At 43.5% G+C, this 24422-nt stretch overlaps 2 protein-coding genes across 2 annotated transcripts in view; both read right to left on the bottom strand.

Annotated features, from left to right (window-relative positions):
* CNTNAP5 (contactin associated protein family member 5) overlaps positions 1 to 24422 on the bottom strand; it is a 582534-nt gene that overhangs the window by 111953 nt on the left and 446159 nt on the right. The gene's annotated exons all lie outside the window — the stretch shown is intronic.
* LOC148049413 (lamina-associated polypeptide 2-like) lies at positions 1326 to 2630 on the bottom strand. The gene is given in 3 exon segments (XM_087713555.1): positions 1326 to 1739; positions 1741 to 2466; positions 2541 to 2630. Coding segments are annotated over 3 exon segments (1230 nt in total).

Below are 24422 nucleotides of genomic sequence, written 5' to 3'. Positions count from 1 at the left end.
AGCATGAGGGCCCTGGAATGCATGCCCCCTTGGCGGTTGACATGTGCCTTGGTGGCCACATTGTCGGTCAAGATGAGAACGTGCTTGTGAGTCACAATGTCCTGGAATTCTCACAGGGCCAGTTGGATGGCTCGTAAGTCTAGCCAATTGATGCTGTTGGACAGCTCCCGATCTGACCAACGACCCTGCGCCACCTGATCCATGGCATGGCCGCCCCATCTGAACAGGCTGGCATCCATCGTAACCTGGATGCGTTCCGGCTCCTTGAACGGGCACCCCTTGAGAAGCTTGGAGGACGCCTACCACTGAAGCGATCTGAGGGGCTTGGGTGTAAGACGGATCTTGAGTTGGGAATGACTGGTGTGGGACCTCTGATAGGGAAGCAGGAACCATTGGAGTGGCTGGGAAGGATGTTCATGCAAGAAATCATCTTCCCTAACAGCTGAGAGAGTAGGGCCAGGGGCACAAGCTGCAAGGCTGACACCTGAGATGCCAGCCATTGGATGCTCTGTCGCCTCTCCAGAGACAGGAAAACTTCACAGGTGACGGAGTTGATGACGGTCCCTAAGTGAAGCACCGAAGTAGTTGGTTGCAGATGGCTCTTGGGAAGATTCAGCATGAATCCATGCCTCCGCAGGGAGTCCATTGTTACTTGAAGATCCCATAGGGCCTGCTCCCGAGATGGCGACAGGACCAAGATGTCGTCTAAATAACAATTCACTCGCACCGGTACCGAGTGAAGTGAGGCCGCCACCACTGCAAGGAGCTTGGTAAAGGTGCGAGGGGCCGATGAAAGATCGAAAAGCAAGGCCCGGTATTGGAAATGACGGCCCGCAAAATGGAAGCGCAGAAAACGTCGATGTGCCGGATGGATGGGCACATGGAGGTACGCCTCCTTGATATCGACTGATGTCATCATGTCACCTTGGCGGATGGATGCCAGAATGCTCTTTAAGGACTGCATCTTGAACTTCTGATACTTGATGTACCAATTGAGTCTTTTCAGATCTAGAATGGCCCGCCATCCTCCTGAATTTTTGGGCACCAGAAATAGAATCGAGTAAAACCCTAGGCCTTCCTGCCCTGTGGGAACCTGTTCTATGGCATTTATGGAGGTGAGATGATGTATTTCGGCATCCATGAGGTGCCGCTTTACCAAGCATCTGGGCACGGGGCACCTGATGAACCATCTTGGGGGAATGGAGAGAAATTCCAGAGTGAGGCCCAGCCTCACCACCTGAAGGGCCCAGGCATCAGATGTGGTTTCCGCCCATTGATGAGCGAAAGCCAGAAGATGCCCGCCCACTTGCTCCTCCCTTTGAGAGTCACCGGTACCTCCGAAAGGACCGGTTCCCCGAGCCACGAAAAGATCTCCTGTTGTGGGATTGTGCCTGGTGCTGTTGGCGCCCCCTATCTCTGCCCCCCCCACGGTCCTGGCCGTGGTCCTGCAACTGGTGGAAACCCCTGTTGTAATGGGGAACAAAAGGGGCCGCTGTGTAACCAGAGTAGCCTCCCCGAAAGGACTGGCGTCTGTTATATGGTTGTTGCCTTCTGTTATTACGCCCCCCCAAGGAGGGAAGAACCTTGCGTTTGTCCCTGGTTTCTATGAGTATGGGGTCGAGGACGGATCCAAATAAGGCCCCGCCCTTGAAGGGCGTGGAGGCCAGGCGCCATTTAGACTTAATGTCAGCCTGCCAATGGCGGAGCCACAAGAGGTGACGAGTTGCCACATTGGACACCGCTGACAGCGCGAGAAGCGAATTTGGCAGCATTGAGTGTGGCATCTGCCGAAAACTCTAGAGCAGCCACAATCTTAGTAACATCCTGGTGAAGGCGAACCTCATCAGGGGCCAATCTCTCCTGCAACTGCTTAAGCCAGAGCACAGAAGTTCTATTAAAGAACGATGCCACAGTAGCAGCACGTAAGGCCCAGGCCGCAGCCTGGTGGGTCTTACGAATAACTGTCTCCGCTTTGCGGTCCTCTGCCTTCAGACCCTCAGAAATCTCAGACGGAATCAGAGCAGGGGAAGCTAGGGCTGCTACTGGCAGATCCACAGTTGGGAAAATGCCTTCCAAGTCAGGGGTGGAAGTGTACAACTTCCTGTCCCCATTGCTGGGCGGGTTAACCACAGTTGGCTGGTCCCATTGTTTTTGAATGAGATCCATGAAGAGTTTTGGGGAAGGAATCACTTCCTGCAATGAAACTGGTTCAGCAAAGAGGCACTCAGTAATGTCGAGGCCTACAGCCGAACTGTCCTTGGGAGCTACCTCTCCCATATGAGTAGTGGCCTTAGCTTTAAACAATAAGGATTTGAATAGAGTAGGTTTAAACAGGCTAGAAGAATTAGGCTGATCAAAGATCAGGCCCTCATCATCAGAGAACTCCCTATCTATTAACTCCCCTACCTCCACCAAGGCCGAATCCTCACTATAAGTAGAGGGGGGAGGAGAAGAAGAAGGCCCTGCCTGCAGATCAGGAAGATCTATATGTGGGATAGGAGGCCCACCTTGGGAACTAACAATCACCGGGGCCTGGTTACTTCGAGCAGCTCAGCATCCACCCCCCTGGATATGGCTGCAGAGATCATCTGGTAAAGGTCTGGGGATAGGCCCAGGTCATAGCCCTCCATAGGCCTTAGGCCTGCAGCAGTGGGAGTAAATGTAGCAGAAGGCCCAGCATGTGGCATTAGGTAGGCCGGAGCAGCCTGGGCCTCAGGCAATACTGAGGGGGGGTTGGATCCCCACCCCCCTGCCCCAGTTTCAGAAATAGCAGGGATAGATCGATCCGGGGACCAGGCCTGGTGCTCTGCTGGCTGCGGAGCTGGCGAAATGCACTGAGGCAATAGCGCAGGAGGGGAACTCCTACCCTCCCCAGAGGTCTTAGAAGCTGACTTGGTCTTATCCTTCTTTTTGTGGCCCTTATCAGGAGCCCCGGAGGCCTCCCTGGACCTCTGGCTGGTCGCTCTATAGGCGGCTCTGCCAGGCCTCGAACTAACCCCCGCTTGGGCAGTACCCTGATTATCATTAGAGGGCTCAACTGTACCTCCCAGAGAAGAATGATCAGCCATTGTAATGATTAGATGCGAAAAGACTCAAAAGGCACAAGGCACAGCGTTCACTTGCAAGGAGAAAAGACCGTGTGGTCAGCAAGAGCGGCAATGCAACGAACTTCTCTCCAAGGCAAACAAAGCCGAAGTGAGTGAAGTGGGAGGGGCGATGAGTCAGCAACCCCTTTTAAGCACGAGGGAAGGCAACACCCGATCCCTATAGCGCCTGCTCTCCGAACGGCTCCAAAATGGCGACCGCAATTCAGGCGCCAAATTCAAAAATCAGCAATGAGCGAAAATGCCGCCCTCGACTCCCACAACGGGAATCAGCTCGGCCGCGGCGATGGCGTGCTCCCAAGATGACCAATGGTCCAGCGGTGGGCCAAACCGCGCCGCGCATGGCGGGTGGGTCCCAGCGGCAGAAGAACGAGCCGTGCCGTGAACGGCGGGAGTTTCGCTGGTTCCCAATGCGGCGGGCTCCCCAGCTACAAGGTCGGCGCAAGCCTTAAAACACACGCTGTGATTACGAGCCCCCAAGCCCCAAACAGCAAATAAACGCTTGCTGCCAAGTGCCTCGCAAAGGCTCCAATAGCCTGCAGCTAAAACTTCAGAGCCAACAGCGACAAAGGCAATGCAAATACCTGATCGAGGCAACGAGCCACAAAAGGACTGGGCAGGCAGCGAACTGCCGCCTCTCCCTTCGTCACACATAATTTTCCACAAATCCAAGAAAAACAATTGAAAGGAAATCCAAGATGAAGTATAAATTTGTCTCATTAGTCTGGAGAATAATTGGTATACGTCTCTTTCGGCTGGACTGAGTTAAAAAACTGACCCATCCAGTCAGAGGAGGCGTGGTCACCAATTTACATAACTCAGTCTCTAAGCTAATGGACAAAGTTAACCCATGCTTGGATTCCCCAAGCAGCACACAGGAGAAACTACTAGATTTCTGCACATATGATTGCGCAACAATTAAACTGAGTTTTAGCTACTTTTTTTCCTACTTCAATTAGAATGACTTCAAGGGTGCAACTACAAATCAGAGTTTTTTCCAATCATCAACAAAATAACTGAATACATAAATCTGAGCATTTTTGGAGTGTATGTGTGTAAATGGTATAATACTTTTTGGATTAGAATAATAATGCATGAAAGAATTATTTGATGGTATTTGAGGAAGGTTTTTTTTCCTCAATCCTTTTAAGGATTTTCTTGGAAAAGCTATCTTTTGTAAGGGATTGAATATGAAGGAAAACCACACAATCCTAGAAAAAAACCTCATAACTTGAAGAAAGTTTAGCCAAGACTTTCAGCAGCCTATTCTCTATAAATACTAAATTTGTTCCATGATTTCATGTGCCTTACATTAGCACATCACAAAGGTGATTTTTCAGGAGGCAACTGGACTTTCTTGTTTTTTCTTTGAATATATTTCACTTCTCATCCAAGAAGCTTCTTCAGCACTGACAGGATCATGGGGATTTATATTCCTTGCAGACAGGTGGCAATCTGCATCCTTTTTAGAGGGTCCTTGAAGCACTTGAAATCTGTGTCCTCAGGGTCACCCAAGTAGTGTTCCTGGTTCCTGTAGTCTGCATTTTTCCCCTCTGGAAATCCATTCCTACTCCCACACCATTCACAGGGTGTTCATCCCAAGATGTATAAGTAAAACTCTGTAGAGATTCTCAGTCAAGGAATATAAATCCTTCCATTCTCCGCTATCCTGTCAGAGCTGAAGAAGCTTCTTGGATGAGAAATGAAACATCTTCAAATAAAAAACAAGAAAGCCCAGTTGCCTCCTGAAAAAAAAAACTGAGAATCTCTACAGACGTGCATTAGCATGTTTATTCTAAAGTTTTGATTTTGACTGCAGTTGAAGGAAGCCTAAAATTGATCTATCCCTCCCTACATAAACAGATTGTCCACCTGCACTTTCTCAAATTCTGCTGAATGTTCTCTTCAGATTAATGTCATAGGAACAATCAAATTACACAAAATGTGAACTATTTAAAACCAGTGAATTAAATAAAGGCAAATAGCCATTGTCTTCTAAAATTTCCTCTAAAATGCAGTACAAAGAAATAATTGATTACAGTTTTTTCATGAAGTCAAAGGAGGAACACAAAGTGGATCTCTCTCCCTCTCTCTCAAGTTGCAATAAGTTAAAATAAAATATTGTTCTTAGTTTTACAATACTTTTAATATTCCACTGAGAAAATGGTATGTTATACATGAGTCTCCAGTAACAACATTTTAGCTTTCATTCTAAAATGCCTTGGGCACTTTTTTCTAAACTAATATAAAGTGAAAAAAAAGCAAAACAAACAAACAAACTAACAAAAAACCGTAGTCACAACAACAAGAAACATTTGTTGAAAGTGTGTTCTAGTTAATACTTTAATTACATAAACACATAAATTCATCTAAAATGAATTCTGTACATTCTTGTACTTGCAAAGATACACATTTATCTCTGGCAAACTTGTAGATACTTCACAGATAATGATTTTCCTATAATAAGTTTGTTCTCTTAAATCTCTAATGAGAAGTTTTAGAAGTTAGTCACAGGATGCATTTATGACAGCAGTTTGCAACAATTTAGTAGGCAGCTAAGCAACATCTCACTGAAGATTAATAGCTGAATCATTTCAAGGTTCTGTGGCTACCATTTTAATTAATGACTCTGGGTGATAATAGTTTAGATATGTCTTCATATACATAATTCCTTGCCGATGTATACTGTCCATGTTTTTAAAGCAATCTCTTCCAAAAAGTGTCCTTTTCTTACTTTTTCAAGGGAAAATATAACTGTTATCTGCTTTATTTTATGCCCATCCTAGCAAACCTAGCAATTGAATTGTAAAAAGTCTAAGGTTGCTGAGGGAATTAAATCTCAGTGAATTCCAGCATGAATACTCTAATCCATGCCTTTTGCTTCTTAAACAGTCTATCACAGTTCTCAGGTTTTTTTTAAAATATATATTTTAAACTAAATACGGATGGAAAATGTTTTAGGTGCACATGTTTTGAATGACACAATGAGCACAACAAAGTGACAAGAACTGGAAATAAATCCATCTGCACTTATTCTCCAAAACATATCAGGGAATACAATTAAATGAATTGAACTAGGGCCAAATTTTTTGACAAATTTAAAAACCATTTCTGTAGCAATAAAATTATATTCCTGTTACCATTTTATGTTGATTACATCTGTTGATTACATCTTCAAACTACTGAATAACCCCAAGCCACTCATGACTAACACCTTAATTTTAATAAATTCTGTCTAAACCATTGTTTTCATCTATACAACAAAGCCTTAGTCAACTATTAGAGTTCTGAGTAGGTAAGAAGGGTTGGCTACAAAAGTGGTCTAGAATTTGCCAACATGTTTCAGACACTTCAGCATCAACTCTTTGGATCCACCATTCACTCATAAAGACCTCTATTGACCTCTCAGGTTGACCTCTATTGCAGGCAACTTTTCAAAATTTCATTGTGAAACGTAGTCAAATGAATACATATACTGGCCTCATCCCCCTCCCACAGGGAGATAAACATTAAATACAGGGAAATGGACAAAATATATATTTGGTTCTTCAGTTTCTTTTAAACTAAGACAAGTGGTTGGATATTGAAGGAAATTGATCTAAGAACAGCTTTAACTCAGAGATGGTATTCTATTTTCTTCACTACCAGTTCAGTTGCAGGAGCACACACATCTGGGCATGCCCAGAACCTTATGCGCATGCGCAGAAGATCCTTGATGATGGCAGGATGGGTGGGCAGATCCTCGTGCTGCCGCCACTAGTGGCTCGCCTGAACCGGTGTGAAGCGGCAGCATACCACCTCTGGTTTAACTAGTTTATTATGTTATAAACACAGTATCTTCTCTGCAATGCTGTCTCTCTATATTGAATGTAACTTTGCCCCATACAAATCCTTCCATTCCCTGCCATTCAGTCAAAAAAGGAGAAGTTTCTTGGATGAGAAGTGAAATGTTTTCAAAGAAAGAAACCAAGAAAGACCAGTTGCCATTTGAAAAAAAAAAGTCTTTGGGATAACCATGACCTGGATGATTGAGAATTTCCATAGATATTTGTCTCATATAGGTAGTTACTAGCACCAAGCCAACCTTGTCTGATCTGGAAAATCTAAACAGGTCCAGGCATTTGAAAGTCTCAGTGACATAAACTAGACAGAAAGGTTAAACTAAAACCAAACTGGATGACAATGGTATTCTACTTCCATGCTGTTGCTAAAGAATTGCAGTATATAAACATGCCATGAAGACACCAGGAGTCTTCCTTGATTTGAAGGAGAATTTATTTACTTTCTAAAATCTCTGTGATTTCTATCTCCAATTGCTGCAACGCATTAAACGAAGCCCATTAAATTCTTAAACTGACTATTTTGTCATGTTCCATCTTCAACCTAATGTTGGAAGTTAGCACCCACCCCTCTCCTAGAAGACTAAAATATTCTTGGAAATATTAAAAAGAAAGAATATTATACCTCCCTGATGAGAAAAGGAGAAACATGTTATTGGAAAGCAGCCCCCGTTTTTGTTAATAGGACCAGAAAGACTGGTGCCAACCTATATATAAGACAAAGGCTGGACCATCTTAGCTACAAAAGATCTTGAGCACCAGGGTGATAGGATTAGCCCCCACTCAAAACCAGGACAAAGCCTTTAAGCTATAATAGGAATTGGCCAAAACCCCTTCATTACATCACCCAGCAAGATTCAACCAGGTATGGGACTCAAGACAACCTACAAAGTTACCCCTGCATGGCCCAATGGGAGTCTGACAACCAATCAGAATACATTTCTTACACAGGAACAGGAAGCTCTAATGTGGGGCCCAAGAGAGGGTATCTTTCTCTCTCTCTCTCTCTCTCTCTCTCTCTCTCTCTCTCTCTCTCTCTCTCTCTCACACACACACACACACACACACACACACACACACACACACACACACTTGATTGCCCAGGACCTCAAACCATGTGGTCCTGTCCACCATTAAACCATCTTTGCAAATAGCCTACATGTTTCCAGTGTCTTCCTCCCCAGTTGGAACTGATGGACATTTCTTCCAACACTAACATCTTCATAAACACATAACACATACTTTGATCATCACTTGCTTAGATGTGTGCTATATATTGAGTCATGTTTAGAGATGACTCTGAAGCCGTATCTGATCCAAAAGGCATCAGTTACATTGTTACTCAATCAGTCATGTCATAATAGAATAATATAGTTAATCCACCATTTTTTTTGGAGATGGGAAATGAATGTCATATTTCAGTCTTAAACTAAGAGTTCAATGTAAGTGTTCTTTACATTTCTGGAAGAAATCATAAGTCATTATTGGTATATATATATTTTCTTCCTTTTTCTTTGTATGTTTTTGGACTTCCATCCCTATTCTCTTTGTACATTTTTTCTTCTCTCTTCATTGTTAGTCTATGTTTTCTTTCTGTGTACGCTTTGTAAAATGTAATAAAATTATTAGAAACATAATGCATTTAACCAAGATTGACTGTTTATGAATGCCAACTGGGGGATTTATTATTAACTGTATGTTTTTTAAACTTTCTTTTGACTTTTACTCTCTTGTAGTCCACTCAGAGCCACTTAGATTGGGGTGGATTACAAAAAAAAAGAAAAAAAGAAATGCACTTTTAAAAATAAAACAATTACATTCACATTTATAATTGTGAATTTACAGGAAGATTATGAACTTACATTAGATGAATTATTTTCCTCTGGATGTATTAACAGATTTACAAGATTTCTGAAATCAAACCTAATGATCTTCTGTTCCATTCCCCATACACTGAGGGCAAATAACATCAAAACACTATGGTACGTATGATTAAAACTTTAAGAATAACCAAGTGGCCATTTTTAGTATCTTAAAATCAAATGACAAGTTAACATTTGACATTCTGCCTGAAAGAAGAAATTAAAGCTAGGGTGTCATGTTTGAATTAACAGAACAAGAAGATAATGGCTGGAAAAAGAATGAAATCAGTTTGTCCTTTTGTATTAAGCTAGTATAAAAGGATATAAAACATTGCAATATGTCTTTGAATGTACAACTGTCATCTTTGTCACCTAAGTAGTGTTGTCATTAAAGAACCATAATTGTCCTTTGGCTATTATCTTAAAAACATGAGGAATGAATTTAAATGTTTTCACCACATTATATCAGGGGCATTTTTATAGCTAATTTCTGAGCCTGTGAATTATTCATAACACACTTCAAACTGACTCTCTTGGATAAGGTAATTGACCTTGTCTGTATGAAGCACCAACTGCCTTGCTCTGTGATAATTAAATCTGTGATGTGGTCCATTACTTAATGAGAATGTCTTTTCATTAAGTTAGGTGATATATTATGGGTTTAAACTTGCTATATAATTCTGAAATTAGGACTTGCACATTTTCACAATTTTGCAAAGGTCTATCTTTACAGCGGAGCATCTAGACTAGAAGATATATTGGTATGGAACAACCTTCTGAAAAGTGTACACACCAACTATATGAATCACCTTCTAGAAATAGCCTTGATTGCTAACTGCTCAGAAAGAAAAAAAACCTACCAATTAAAATTTAGGTTCTTGGCTTGGAATCTCCTTTAGGCCACTTATAACTCCAGGCTACAATTGTCAATCTAGGAGAAAGATTTTCCACACAAATAACACAGAACTACTGCAGGAAATTAGATTTCAGATGAAGTCATTGTTCTGGTTTTCCTTGTCTCACATCAATTGTATGGATGGATTTTGTTTTCTGTGATTAGATGGTGAACAAAGATGGGGAAAATGTTGCTCTCTATAGATTCCCAGATAGCATGGCCAACAGTGGCAAACTAATTCAACAATTTCCAGAAAACTATACTTTCCCCATCCTTGGTATAAATTCCAGAGGGACTGTTTTTCTGATCTTCCTTCTTCAGGAAGAATGGTTGGAGAAAAAAAAATAACCATAGGAAATTCATATTGTATATGGAATCAATTTTTATTTCTCAGGATATTTTTAAAATTTTGCTAATGATATTTAATAAAATGCAAATGATATCCAATTTCTATTACTAAAAGTCAAAGAGCACATAAAAAATGGGACTAAAATGAAATATAAAAAATAAGAATAAGCGAATGAAAACAGGTAGAACAACCAGCCTTAAAAATGACAATGAAGATATTGAACTGGGAGAGATGGAAGGAAGACAAGGATGACCAGTGGCAAGATGGATGGGCTCAGTTGTGAAAGCTATGGGTGTACCACTGGGAAACTTGAAGGAAAAAGTTCAGGACAGATAATAATAGAAGACGTCTGTTTATGTGGTCACTAGAAGTTGAAAATGATTTGATGTCACATAATCAATCAAACAGTTATGAATATATTCCCACCAAACATTAAATGCTAGTTATCTTTGTTTATTAAAGTGTGTTCTCCATCAACTTTCTTTCATCAAAATGAAATATAGCACAATAATTCTTAAAACTATCTTGCAAGAATGAACCCTACCTACCATAGTTTAATTAATATATTAGCATTTTATTTAAATTTATGTATTTATTCATTTGTTGTTATTTCTTAAGCACTTTGTTTTTTATTATACAGTATTAAAATCATATTGGCACCAATGGATTTTTAGCAGAAAATATTGTTTCTGGAAAAGATAACTTTTGACCATCTTGGAGTTATTTTCCTTATGATTAATAATATTGTTATTTACTTATTATTTTATTTGTTAAATTTATTTGCTGCCTATTTCACTCCGGCGCTTCCATAGGCAGCTTATAACAATAAAAATGGAGAAATAAAAAGAAGTGCAAACGTATCAGTAATAAAGTAATATAACAATAGAATAAACAAGGAAAAAGAAAACAATGATACAGAATATGAGAATAAAAGATAGAAAGCAGGTAGCAAGGAGGTAAGTAGGATTTACTATCAGTCTAGTAGCCACCACCTCTAGTGTGGTACTTCTCCCTTGGTCCCAAGGCCAACTGGCAGAGTGAGTCTTTAGGCTCTTACGGAAGAATAGGAGGGTGGAAGCAGATTTTACATTGGAGTGTAAGATAGCAATAGCAATAGCCCTTAGACTTATATACCTCTTCACAGTCCTTTACAGCTCTCTCTAAGTGGCTTATAAGGTCAGCCTATTGCCCCCAACAATTTGGTTCCTCATTTACCCACCTTGGAAGGATGGAAGGCTGAGTCAACCTTGACCCTGGTGAGATTTAAACTGCCAAATTGCAGGGAACTGGCAATCAGCAGCCTGCAGTACTGCACTCTAACCATTGTGCCACCTTGGCTTATGTTCCAAATGGTGCCTCTATGGTAAAAAAGTCTCTTCTTCTGGATCCCAACAGTTGGAGTTCTTTGATTGTTGGAATCTCTCTGCTGGCACAAGTAGGAACGGCTTGTGCTAGCGGGATGAGTCAGTTCATCAAGTAGCCTGGACCTATGCCATTAAGGGTTTTAAAGTTCACAACCTTCATTTTGAATCTTTAATTCTTCTCTTCTTTCCTTTTAAAAGTCATAATGTGCTACCAATATACAGATCTTGCTGCCAGTATACAGTATAAAAAAGAATTTTATTAAAATAATTGGGATTTTACCTTAATTCTTCATTAAAGACTTATTCATGTTTACTTAGCAATAAACCTTCTTGGGTTCCAAGAAAGTTATAAGGGAGCATTAGATTTAGATTTAGATTTAGATTTGTTTATTTATAGGCCGCCCTTTTCCCTGAGGGGACTCAGGGCGGCTTACAATCAAAAAAGGAAGGGGAGTGTAGGACAATACAAAAAAAGAAAAGAAATGTGCACAAAGTAAATTAAACAATAAAAACTCAACATTCACTCAGCATTCGGGCGGGGCGAAATAAGATTATCCCCAGGCCTGACGGGTTAGCCAGTTCTTGAGGGCTGTGCGGAAGGCCTGGACGGTGGTGAGGGTACGAATCTCCACGGGGAGATTGTTCCATAGTGTCGGAGCCGCAACAGAGAAGGCTCTCCTCCGAGTAGTCGCCAGTCGGCACTGACTGGCGGATGGAATACGGAGGAGGCCAACTCTATGCGATCTGATGGGACGCAGGGAGGTAATTGGCAGAAGGCGGTCTCTCAAATAGCCAGATCCACTACCATGGAGCGCTTTATAGGTGGTGAGTAAGACCTTGAAGTGCACCCGGAGACCAAGAGGTAGCCAGTGCAGCTCACGGAGGATCGGTGTTATGTGGGCGAACCGTGGTGCGCCCATGATCACTCGCGCGGCCGCATTCTGGACTAGCTGAAGTCTTCGGATGCTCTTCAAGGGCAGCCCCATGTAGAGCACATTACAGTATTCCAGCCTAGAGATCACAAGGGCTCGAGTGACTGTTGTGAGGGCCTCCCGATTCAGGTAGGGCCGCAACTGGCGCACCAGGCGAACCTGGGCAAATGCCCCCCTTTTATTAGCATCTAATAAAAATATAAAAATGTTTTATATTTGTATGTTAGTGAAATGTTGCAATATGTTACATTCTGATTTCAGATTTGTTTCATCATTTTGTTGTGTATCCAAGAAACTAAAAGTAATAAAACTGGGTAATAAAATACACTATTTTCAAGTCTTAGTGCACAAAAATAACCTTGAGCTTATGAACCTCAATTTTAGAATATTGATCAGCTTTAAGGAAACAGAGACAAATATTATTATGATGGCTCATGTTAAACCAGTGCTTTTAGGTTTCTTCTGTTACTTCTGCCTTTACTCCACTGTACTTTCTTTGTAGTAATTTTGTGCATCTGAAATGCCTTTAACAATTAATATTTGCAAAGTTAAAAATTATATGGAACATAACAAAACATAAATATGGTTTGGGAACTCTTTGTAACTTGTAGAAAAATGAAATTATAGATGTCTAAAGTTCATTTTTAGGAAGTAGAGGAAAGGAGTATAAAGTGACTTTTAATTTGAAAAGTATGAATTACAAATGAGATTAATTTGTGGGGAGGGATGGTGAATATATGCAACTATAATGAGCTTTTAAAATATATATTATAATATACGGGGTTCATTTATAAAAATATATTGTCTTATGTTATTATTGGAGTAAGGGTTATTCTTTATAGTGGAAATCATAACTGTATTTTAATTCACATTTTGGAGTTGGAATTACCACTTTATTTTTACCAGTTCATATGGTGTTTCCATTTTCATTTAATTTTATTTTATTATATATGATTTTATTCAGTTTATCTTTCAGTGTGCTTTTGTTGTAAACTATTTAGAAAACTTCAGTTATTTAGTGATGGAAATATTTCAATAAATAAATAAATTGTTATAAGCTACAGTGAATGTAAAATATTAAATTTTATACTGAATGAAAATTTAATAAACAAACAACATACAATACCAGGGAATTTTTATGTTGTAGTTGAAAATCCAAACTGTAAAAATAAAATAATAATAATAAAACAAACCAGATTCGTGACTTGAAAATAGTTTGTTCTTCCCTATTTTACCACAGATGGGAACAAATAAAAATATTTAAAGAAATTTGAAGAAGATGCACTGAAGCTAGTATACCATGAAGGTTTACCGAGGACTGGTAAGAAAAACCAAACAAAGAACAGAAAAGAGACATGAGAAGAAAAAGCATTGCATGGCCAGTACATTGAAACAAACAAACAAACAAACAAAAAAAAATAGCAGGCAAAGCAGATAATAACAAGACCTGGCAATGGCTAAGAACAGGAAAGTTGAAGAAAGAGACAGAGGGACTAAGCCTTAAAAACAAATTCATACAAAGCCAGAATTGAGAGGACAACAGAAAGCAAGTGCTGCCTCTGTAAACAAGCTGAAAAAACAATGGATCACTGCTTAGCTTCTGCAAGATTGCACAGAGATGCCAAAATAGCAACAATAGTGCTTTGAAAGATATGCAAGAAACACCATTTGCCTACTGATGAACCATAAACCAGAGAAAGCAATAGAAAATGTAGAAGCTAAATTTCTCTGGAATTTTAGAATTCAGGTAGACATGCACCACATAACACCCCAGACATAATGATTGTCAATATGAAGGACAAAAAAGTCTGGATAGTGAATGTGACAACACCTGGAGAGAGCAGAATAGAAGAAAAAGAAATAGGGAAGATAACAAAATACAAAGACCTGCAAATAGAAATAGAACAATTGTGGCAAAAGAAAGCAAAGGTAAAGCCAATAAAAATAGGTGCCTTGGGTGCAATCCCAAAACAATTGGAGCACTACTTGAACATCATTGGCAGTGACAAAATCACCATTGATCAATTGGAAAAGGCAGTTTTACTCAGAACAACTTCCATCCTGCAACAATGTATTTAACACTATCAAAAATACACATCTGCCTATATCAGGTCTTTGGGAAGAACTCAATAGGTGGATAAAAACCCAGTTTGAACATCTGGCTGACAGTGTGAAAAACTATAAGAAAAAGAAGAAGAAACAGGAGACCTTTTTAGTTTAATTTAGTTTAGTTAGTTTAGTTTATTTGTCTTGTATGCCGCCCACTCCCGAAGGACTCCGGGCGGCTCACAATAGACAAGGGAAGGGGGATAAATAGACAAAGACAACACTTTAAAAACGCAACATTCACAATTTCCGTGGGGCTGGATGTTTCACAAGCCCCCCGGCCTGCTGGAGCAGCCAGGACTTGGTGGCTTTGCGGAAGGCCGGGAGGGTAGTAAGGGTCTGGATCTCCACGGGGAGGTCATTCCAGAGGGCTGGAGCTGCAACAGAGAAGGCTCTCCCCCGGGGAGTCACCAGCCGACATTGGCTGGCAGATGGAATCCGGAGGAGACCTAACCTGTGAGATCTAATCGGTCTAAGGGAGGTAATCGGCAGGAGGCGGTCTCTCAGGTACCCAGGTCCGATGCCATGTAGGGCTTTATAGGTAACGACCAGCACCTTGAAGCAGGTCCAGAGACTAATGGGTAGCCAGTGCAGCTCGCGGAGGATAGGTGTGACATGGATGTACCTAGGTGCACCCACAATCGCTCGGGCGGCTGCATTCTGGACTAACTGAAGTCTTCGAACACTCTTTAAGAGCAGCCCCATGTAGAGCGCGTTACAGTAATCCAGTCTTGAGGTCACAAGGGCGTGAGTGACTGTCTGAAGGGCCTCCCGATCCAGGTAGGGTCGCAATTGGTGCACCAGGCGAACCTGGGCAAAGGTCCCCCTGGTCACAGCCGACAAATGGTGATCTAAAGTCAGCTGGGGATCCAGGAGGACTCCCAAATTGCCGACCCTCTCTGAGGGGCGTATAATTTCATCCCCCAGCCTGAGAGATGGAATAGTTGGCCAATCTTTGGGAGGGAACATGAGAAGCCACTCAGTCTTGTCTGGATTGAGTGCCAACTTGTTTGCTCCCATCCAGCCCCTAACAGCCTCCTGGCACTGGCACATCACTTCTACTGCTTCGCTGAGTTGGCACAGGGCGGACAGATACAGCTGCGTATCGTCCGCGTATTGGTGGTACTTAATCCCGTGCCGGCGTATGATCTTCCCCAGCGGCTTCATGTAGATGTTAAATAGGAGGGGGGACAGGACCGAGCCCTGCGGCACCCCATAATTGAGGGGCCTCGGGGTCGACCTCTGCCCTCCGACCAACACCGACTGTGACCTGTCCGAGAGGTAGGAGGAGAACCACTGAAGAACGGTGCCTCCCACTCCCACCTCTCGTAACCGTCGCAGAAGGATACGATGGTCGATGGTATCGAAGGCCGCTGAGAGGTCAAGAAGCACAAGGATAGAGGGGTGACCCCTATCCCTGGCTCGCCAGAGATCATCGACCAGCGCGACCAAAGCAGTTTCCATGCTGTAACCAGGCCTGAAACCAGACTGATAGGAATCTAGATAATCGGTTTCATCCAAGGGCTGTCGGAGTTGAGAGGCCACCACTTTCTCAACAACCTTCCCAACAAAGGGGAAGTTGGAGACTGGACGATAGTTGCTCAAAATGTCTGGGTCCAGAGACGGTTTCTTCAGGAGGGGTCTCACCACCACATCCTTTAGGAGCAGCGGGAAAATTCCCTCCCAGAGAGAGGTGTTAACAATCATCCGGATCCAGCCGCGTGTCACCTCCCTGCTGGTCGAGACCAGCCAGGAGGGGCATGGGTCCAGTATACAAGTGGAGGCGCTCACCGCTCCCATGGCCTTGTCCACTTCCTCAGGCATGACAAGTTGAAACTCAATCCATAAACTCCGCTCAAGACCTTCCCCCAGTACCTCGGCTGGTACTGTGCAATTGGAGTCCAGGTCTGCCCGAATCCGAGCGACTTTATCCGTTAAATACTGAACAAATTCCTCAGCTCTACCTTGTAAAGGGTCATCCGCATCCCTCCCTTTCAAGAGGGAGCAGGTTATTCTAAACAAGGCGGCTGGGCGCGATTCAGTGGATGCAATAAGGGTGGCAAAATGTGAGCATTTCGCTGCCTGTATTGCCACAAGATAGGCTCTGATAAAGGCTCTCATCAGTGCTCAGTCTGACTCAGATTTACTGGCCCTCCAGCGGTGCTCTAGGCATCTCTTTTGGCGCTTCATCTCCTGGAGTTCCTCGGTGAACCAAGGGGCCCTCCTGGATCCGCTGCCTCGGAGAGGTCGCAAAGGCGCAATACGGTTTAGAGCCCCCGCCACCGCTGTATTCCAGCCAGTGACTAAGGACTCCACCGGATTGTGGACGATAGTGTTAGGCATTTCTCCAAGCACCATCTGAAATCCCATAGGGTCCATCAGGCGCCTGGGGCGGAACCACCTAATCGGTTTCCCCTCCTTACAGTGGGGGATTGGTTTCCGAAAGTCAAGCCTCAGTAGGAGTGATCAGACCATGACAAGGGCAAGGTTTTAATGCCCTTCAACTCTAGATCGCATCTCCACTGCTCCGAAAGGAATACGAGGTCAAGCGTGTGACCCGCTGAATGAGTTGAACCCCGAATTACTTGGGTCAAGTCCATGGCTGTCATGGAAGCCATGAACTCCTGCACCCCGTCAGAGCGTTCACCAAGTGTAGGCAGGTTGAAATCCCCCAGAACCATAAGCCTGGGGAACTCTACTGCCAACTCGGCTACTGACTCGAGGAGCAAGGGGAGGGCTGTTGCAATGCTGTTGGGAGGTAGGTACGTTAGCAACAAACCCACTTGACCACCAAGGTCCAACTTCATCAACAGGGACTCACACCCGACAAGCTCCGGAGCAGGGATCCTACGAGGAACTAAAGACCTTTGGACGATGACAATTTTACTGAAATTGCTTAGCCAAGTATGCCACCTGAGATTATTCATGTTGCATGCTTAAAAAACAAACAAACAAATGTACAGAAGAGCAGGAAATACATGTAATTGTAATTGTAATTTAATAAATTTATATGCCGCCCAATCCCGTAGGACTCCAGGTGGCTTACAAAAACAAGATAAAAAATAAAAGTTAAAAATAGAAAAGAGAAACAAGTTTAAAAACAACACACCATACATTCAGTCTAGGTGGGGCTGGACCTCGTTCATGAAGTCAAGAGCCCCAGGCCTGCTGGAATAGCCAGGTTTTAGTGGTTTTTCAGAAGGCCAAGAGAGTGGGAAGGGTCCGGATCTCTACGGGTAGATTGTTCCACAGGGCCGGAGCAGCTACAGAGAAGGCCCTCCTCCGAGGGGCCGCCAGCCAGCATTGTCTGGTTGACGGCACCCGGAGAAGGCCCAACCTGTGAGATCTTACCGGCCGTTGGGAGGTATGTGGCAGGAGGCGCTCTCTCAGATATCCATGTAGGGCTTTAAAGGTGATGACCAGCACCTTGAAGCGCGTTCGGAGACCGACAGGAAGCCAGTGCAGCTCGCGGAGGATAGGTGTAACATAGGTGTATCTAGGTACACCCGATATCGCTCGCGCAGCTGCATTCTGGACCAACTGTAGTCTCCGCACACTTTTCAGGGGCAGCCCCATGTAGAGCACATTACAGTAATCAAGCCTTGAGGTGATGAGGGCATGAGTGACCATTCAAAGTGCCTCTCGGTCCAGGTAGGGCCGCAACTGGTGCACCAGGTGAACCTGGGCAAAAGCCCCCCTGGTCACAGCTGACAGATGGTGTTCTAATGTCAGCTGCAAATCCAGGAGGACACCCAAGTTGCGGACCCTCTCTGAGGGATGTAAGATTTCACCCCCCAGGCTAAGGGATGGAATATCTGGACTATCCTTGGGAGGCAACATCAATAGCCACTCGGTCTTGTCTGGATTGAGTGCAACCTTGTTCGACCTCTGTCCTCCAACCAACACCGACTGCGACCTGTCCGAGAGGTAGGAGGAGAACCACCGTGAAACGGTGCCTCCCACTCCCACCTCCTGCAACTGTCGCAAAAGGATACCATGGTCGATGATATCGAAGGCAGCTGAGAGGTCAAGAAGCACCAGGATAGAGGAATGGCCCACCAGAGATCATCGGTCAGCGCGACCAAAGCAGTTTCGGTGCAGTAACCAGACCTGAAACCCAACTGAAAGGGATCTAGATAGTCTGCTTCATTCAAGGTCCATCGGAGTTGAAAGGCCACCACCTTCTCAACAACCTTCCCTACAAAAGGGACTGGACGGTAGTTGTTAAGGATAGCTGCGTCCACAGAAGCCTTCTTAAGGAGGGGTCTTACCACCGCATCCTTCAGAGGGTGCAGGAAAGATCCCTCCTGTAGAGAGGTGTTAACAATCCTCTGGAGCCAGCCTCGTGTTACCTCCCTGCTGGTCGAGACCAGTCAGGAGGGACATGGGTCCAGTAAGCAGGAGGAGGCACTCACCGGTCCCATGGCCTTGTCCACTTCCTCAGGAGCGACAAGCTGGAACTCGCTCCACGAAATCCAATCAAGCCCCTCCACCAGCATCTCTGCTGGTACTGTCCAAGTGGAGTCCAGGTCCGTCCAAATCTGAGCGACTTTGTCCGATAGAAACTGAACAAATTCCTCAGCTATTCCCTGTAAGGGCTCTCCCACATCCCTCCCTTTCAGGAGGGAGCGGGTTATCCTAAACAGGGCGGCCGGGTGAGATTCTGCGGACGCAATAAGAGCGGAAAAATGAGCACATTTTGCCGCCCGTATCACCACTAAATAAGTCCTAATAAAGGCTCTTAGTTGTGTTCGGTCAGATTCTGAGTTACTAGCCCTCCAATGTTGCTCTAGGCATCTCTTTTGGTGCTTCATCTCCCGGAGTTCCTCGGTAAACCAAGGGGCCCTCCTGGATCCACTGCCGCAGAGAGGCTGCAAAGGTGCAATCCAGTCCAATGCCTCAGCCGCCGCTACATTCCAAGCTGCGACCAAGGACTCTGCCGGATTGTGGGCAAGGGAGTCAGGTAACTCTCCAAGTGCCGTCTCAAATCCCAAAGGGTCCATCAGGCGCCTGGGGCGGAACCACTTAATTGGTTCCCCCTCCCTGCAGTGGGGGAGTAGTTTCCGAAAATCAAGCCTCAGTAGGAAGTGATCTGACCATGACAAGGGTGAGATTTCTATGCCCTTCAATTCCACGTCTCCACTGTCCCGAGAGAAACACGAAGTCGAGCGTGTGACCCGCTGTATGAGTCAGACCCTGAATTACCTGGGTCAAATCCATGGTTGTCATGGAAGCCATGAACTCCTGTGCTCCATCCGAGCGTTCACCCACAGATGGCAGGTTGAAATCCCCCAGTACTATCAGTCTGGGGAACTCAACCGCAAATCTGGCTACTGACTCAAGGAGCACAGGCAGGGCTGTTGTAATGCAGCTGGGAGGAAGGTACATTAGAAACAAGCCCACTTGACCCCCTAGGTCCAACTTCACCAGAAGGGACTCACACCTGACAGTCTCCGGAGCAGGGATCCCAAGAGGGACTAATGACTCTCGGATGATGGCTGCCACTCCCCCACCCCTTATTTGGCGTCGTGGTTGGTGGAGCACCTGAAACCCTTCTGGGGACATTTCTGAGAGAGGGACTCCTCCCTCGTGGCCCAGCCAGGTTTCAGTAATACATGCCAGGTCTGCCCCCTCGTCTAATATTAAGTCCCGGATGAGGGGAGCTTTATGAATCACAGACCTGGCATTTAGCAACAGCAACCTGAGACTACCTGTCAGACAACCTGACATCTCTTGCCACCTGGTCCTTGAGTTGAGCTATCAGGGCCGGAAGGAGGGATAGCTGTGACGTAGCAAACCCTCCTTCCCTGGTAATGGCTAGCCCTGTAACTCCCATCGTACCTGCCTCTCCCAAACATGACCGGGATGCTCCGGCCCATCCTCATCCCCGTAGACCCCTCCTCCCCTCCCACGGCCCCTGTTCTCCCCGGCAGGCCATTCGTACCATACACTCTGGGACGAGAGGCGAATCCGGGCTCCCATCCACTTCTGCTTCTGCACTCAGTGAAGGGGTGTTTTGGCATCACCTCTTCCCCCTCAGTTCTTCATATTAATGGGGTGATTGTACAGTCTCTATTGGTAAAGAAAATTGGAACCATTCTGTTTTTAATGGGTACTCTGACTTTATAAAGTGCTTCACCTCATGGAAGCACCATTTTTGCACCTTCACCTCATCTGCTATGGCTCTGCTGGACACTTTTTGGATGATGGAGGAAATAATACAACCAGGGGCTTCTAAGGATAACCATCCTGGAGGGGCCAACCAGCTCAGTCAGAGTCCAGGACTACACCCTGACTGATCAGATCTAGCAAGGCCCAAGACTCCTGCCTAAGCCCACTTCTCAGAGTCTGAGGTTCATCCACCCAGGCCCAAGCAGAGGCGAATCTTAAGGATCTGAGGGCAGAGGACTGAGCTCCACAGGCCAGTGGGATCAGCCAAGAGGCAGACTCTGGTGAATAACATGCACTGGATGGAGGCTCAGCATGGCTGATTTATTGATCTCATTCCTTGGGAGAAATTGCTGAAAACAACCTTTCAAGTCTCAGCTCTGTTTATTTTGCCTTATCATGCTGTGCTCTGAGTCTTGATTCCATTTCATCATGTCACTTGGCTTTTCCCTTGGCTTTGTGGTTTGTCTATTGGATTCCTGGTCTCAACCCATGTCAAGCCTTGACTACATTATAGTAGTCATCTTTAACTATAGATAAAAATGATTCTTTGCTTCTAAAAGTTTATATACTGTATCTCTGGACTGTGGCAGCCAGCCAGTTTGCTTTCATGAGGCTTTCAGCTAGCAATGCAAATAAATAAATAAATAGATAGATAGATAGATAGATAGATAGATAGATAGATAGATAGATAGATAGATAAATAAATAATAAAGAAAGAAAGAAGGAAGGAAGGAAGGAAGGAAAGAAGGAAAGAAAGAAAAGGAAAGAAGAAAAGAAAGAAAGAAAGAAAGAAGGAAGGAAGGAAGGAAGGAAGGAAAGAAGGAAAGAAGGAAAGAAGGAAAGAAGGAAAGAAGGAAAGAAGGAAAGAAGGAAAGAAGGAAAGAAGGAAAGAAGGAAAGAAGGAAAGAAGGAAAGAAGGAAAGAAAGAAAGAAAGAAAGAAAGAAAGAAAGAAAGAACCTCATGCAGATAGGTTCCTCCATCTCCATGAAATGCTAGCTGAAAAGATATGACTTCTGAGTATGCACAAAAGCCATCATTAATGAGAGAAACAACATGTTTTGGCCAGCTCATCAAGTAGAAAGTGCCATGGCATACCAAACTACTATTTCACTTGAAGTTTCAGCAAAGCAAAATCCTTTCCTGTAGTTGATGTGCTCCATCAACACATTTGCTTACTAACAAGTGGTGATAAGTGAGTCTTCACAGGACTTGCTGCACCATAAAAATTGAAGAAAACTAGATTGGAAAGCAATGGCATTTTTTTTTGTACTGCATTCTGGCTCAACAACTATTTGCTGCAACAATGTCTTTCTAGTCACCTTCTTTCTTTTGGACACCCCTTATTAATTGCCCACAGATAGTCTTTGACTTACAGCCATTGTTTCAACTATTACAACCATTCAAAGTTACAACAGCACTGGGGAAAAAATTTTTATGGCTGATCCTCACTCTTACAGCCATCACAGCATCCCCATGGTTATGTGATTAAAATTCAGACACTTGGCAACTGGCATGTATTTATCATGGTTGCAGCAGGCTGGGATCACGTGAGTACCATTTGTGACCTTCCCAGACAGTTTTTGCCAAGCAAAATCAATGGGAGAAGCTGGATTAGCATAAGGCTGCATGTTTTGCTTAATAACTTAATAACTTAATAAATTAAATAACTTAATAAGTTATTTGCTTAAAAACTATGGCAAACAAGTGATACAATGGTACAACTCACTTCAGAAATGTTTTGCTTAGTAATGGAAATTTTGATTGAGGAGTACCTGAATTTCCATGTCCACTCTCTGGACTTGATCCTTGCATTGCAGCTGCCTTTGCTTTAAGCAGAAAATTTCAACAGCACCTAGAAAGCCCTTAATTTGTCAGTGTGAAAGATCAGATCTGACCTTGGGAACAGAACAGGAATGAACAAGCAATTAAGGGGAAAGATGAATAAGCCCACTTTAAGGTGTTGGCTGGAATGGTTAGGATCAGGGGTGGGTTTCTGTCAGTTCTAACCTCTTCTGTAGAAGAGGTTCCACAAATCTACAGTGCCGTTTAGAAGCGGTTCCAGCTCCCTCCCCCCACTCGTCCGCACATCATCAAGATGAAGAGCGAGAGGAGGAATTCTAGGAGTTGAAGACCCCAAGTCTTAAAGCTGTCAAGTTTGAACATCCCTGGTTTTTTTTTCTAAAGGGTTAGGGGTGCAAGGGTCTTGTAACTTGACAACTTTAAGACTTGCACACTTCAATGCCAGAGTTTCTGAGCCAAAATTTTGGTTGCTAAACAAGAGCGTTGTTAAGTGAGTTTCACTACATTTTATAAGTTGGCCATGCCCACCCAGTCACATGGCTGGCAAGCCACACCCACCCGGTCACATGGCCAGCAAGCCACTCCCACAAAGCAGGCCACACCTACAGAAGAGGTTCTAAAAAATTTTGAAACCCACCATTGGTTAGGATGCTGGGTTAGAGGTTAGTAATCCCATATTTGAGAATGAGTGTTGCTGTGGGATAGAATGCGTACCCATCCTTTGCTCCAACTCCTGCCAGGGACATGAAAGGAGCCTCCATCTGGGACTCCTCAGCAACAGTGATGTCACCAGCTAATCCTTTCAACCTGGAAGTCCCTCAGTGCGTCCAACACAAATCAGATGTGAGACCCCACTGTGATGTGGTGTGGTGTAAAGAGGGAAAGCACCTTTCAAATTATATTGTAATTATACTTTTCATAATCATAAAAAGTATTCCTGGAATCCCTGCCACAACCTGTTTCTTGACCTTGTCCACCTGAAGGGGCTGACAGTCAATAAGTAAAGCTTGCCAGATGAATATTAAACATAACATTAGAAAATGGAAGAGTGGAGAGGGAATATTGTACAGTCCAGGAACTTTTTTCACATTTGCTTTCCCATCAGTAAATTGCCACCCATAAAATTGCCTCATTAATTGATACAAGCTGAATAAAAGGAAAATAAAACAGAAATACTGTACTTTCTACTGTAGACAAAACCATTGTGAGATCTTTTTCATGAAACATGTGATCCTTAACTTGTACCTTATTTTGATTGAGTCTCAGTTTTGATAAAGAGAATTCAGATATTTCACTTGGCAGGGGAGGACTTCAATGTGTTTCTTTGTTGTAATTCCTCCAATCTGCCTAAACGTGAATATATTAATAAAAATATCTAAGGAAACTTATTTCAAAGCCTCTCTTAATGCAGAACACTAAAGACTTTTGGGGTCTTTGGGAGAATGCAATGACAACATCCAAACTCAATCTGAATGCCCCCCTCCAGTATTTTTTCCATTATGTTTTGGTATAATTCATAAAAGTCAATTATTATTTTTCCAAAAAGCGTTGTACCATGTTTAATATGCCTTTTTTTCTAAATCTCTCAAAGGAGATTTTTTTAAAAAGGAGCATCTGTTTTTTTTTTCTTTGAAGGCATTTGAAGAGAGCTGAAGAAGCTTCTTGGATGTGAAGCAAAATGTCTTCAAAGAAAAAAGACAAAGTCTAGTTGCCTCTTGAAAAAAGCACCTTTGCGACAAAAAAGGTAATATTTGTAAAAAAAAAAAAAAAGGGTGTGTTTGTGTGTGTGCATGTGCCTTTATGTGTATATAGGCTAAGACATCTCCATGTCAACAAAAGGATTAAGCCACAAATTGTACTAAACTGATAAGTATGAGCACTTAACCAGCCATTATTTCAGCTATGAAAGAAAACAATATTTTGCCACAGCAATTCTGAACAGATTGAACCATTTTAACTGGACAGAAGTGATTACATTTCATGAGCAATTTGTCAAAAA

The sequence above is a fragment of the Thamnophis sirtalis genome, unplaced genomic scaffold, assembly GCF_051295495.1.
Source record: "Thamnophis sirtalis isolate CommonGarterSnake01/CBP01778 unplaced genomic scaffold, rThaSir2_p1.2 scaffold_1, whole genome shotgun sequence".
Taxonomy (NCBI): domain Eukaryota; kingdom Metazoa; phylum Chordata; class Lepidosauria; order Squamata; family Natricidae; genus Thamnophis; species Thamnophis sirtalis.
The sequence above is the reverse complement of the archived record's forward strand: the minus strand, read 5'-3'. Positions and strand labels throughout refer to the sequence as shown.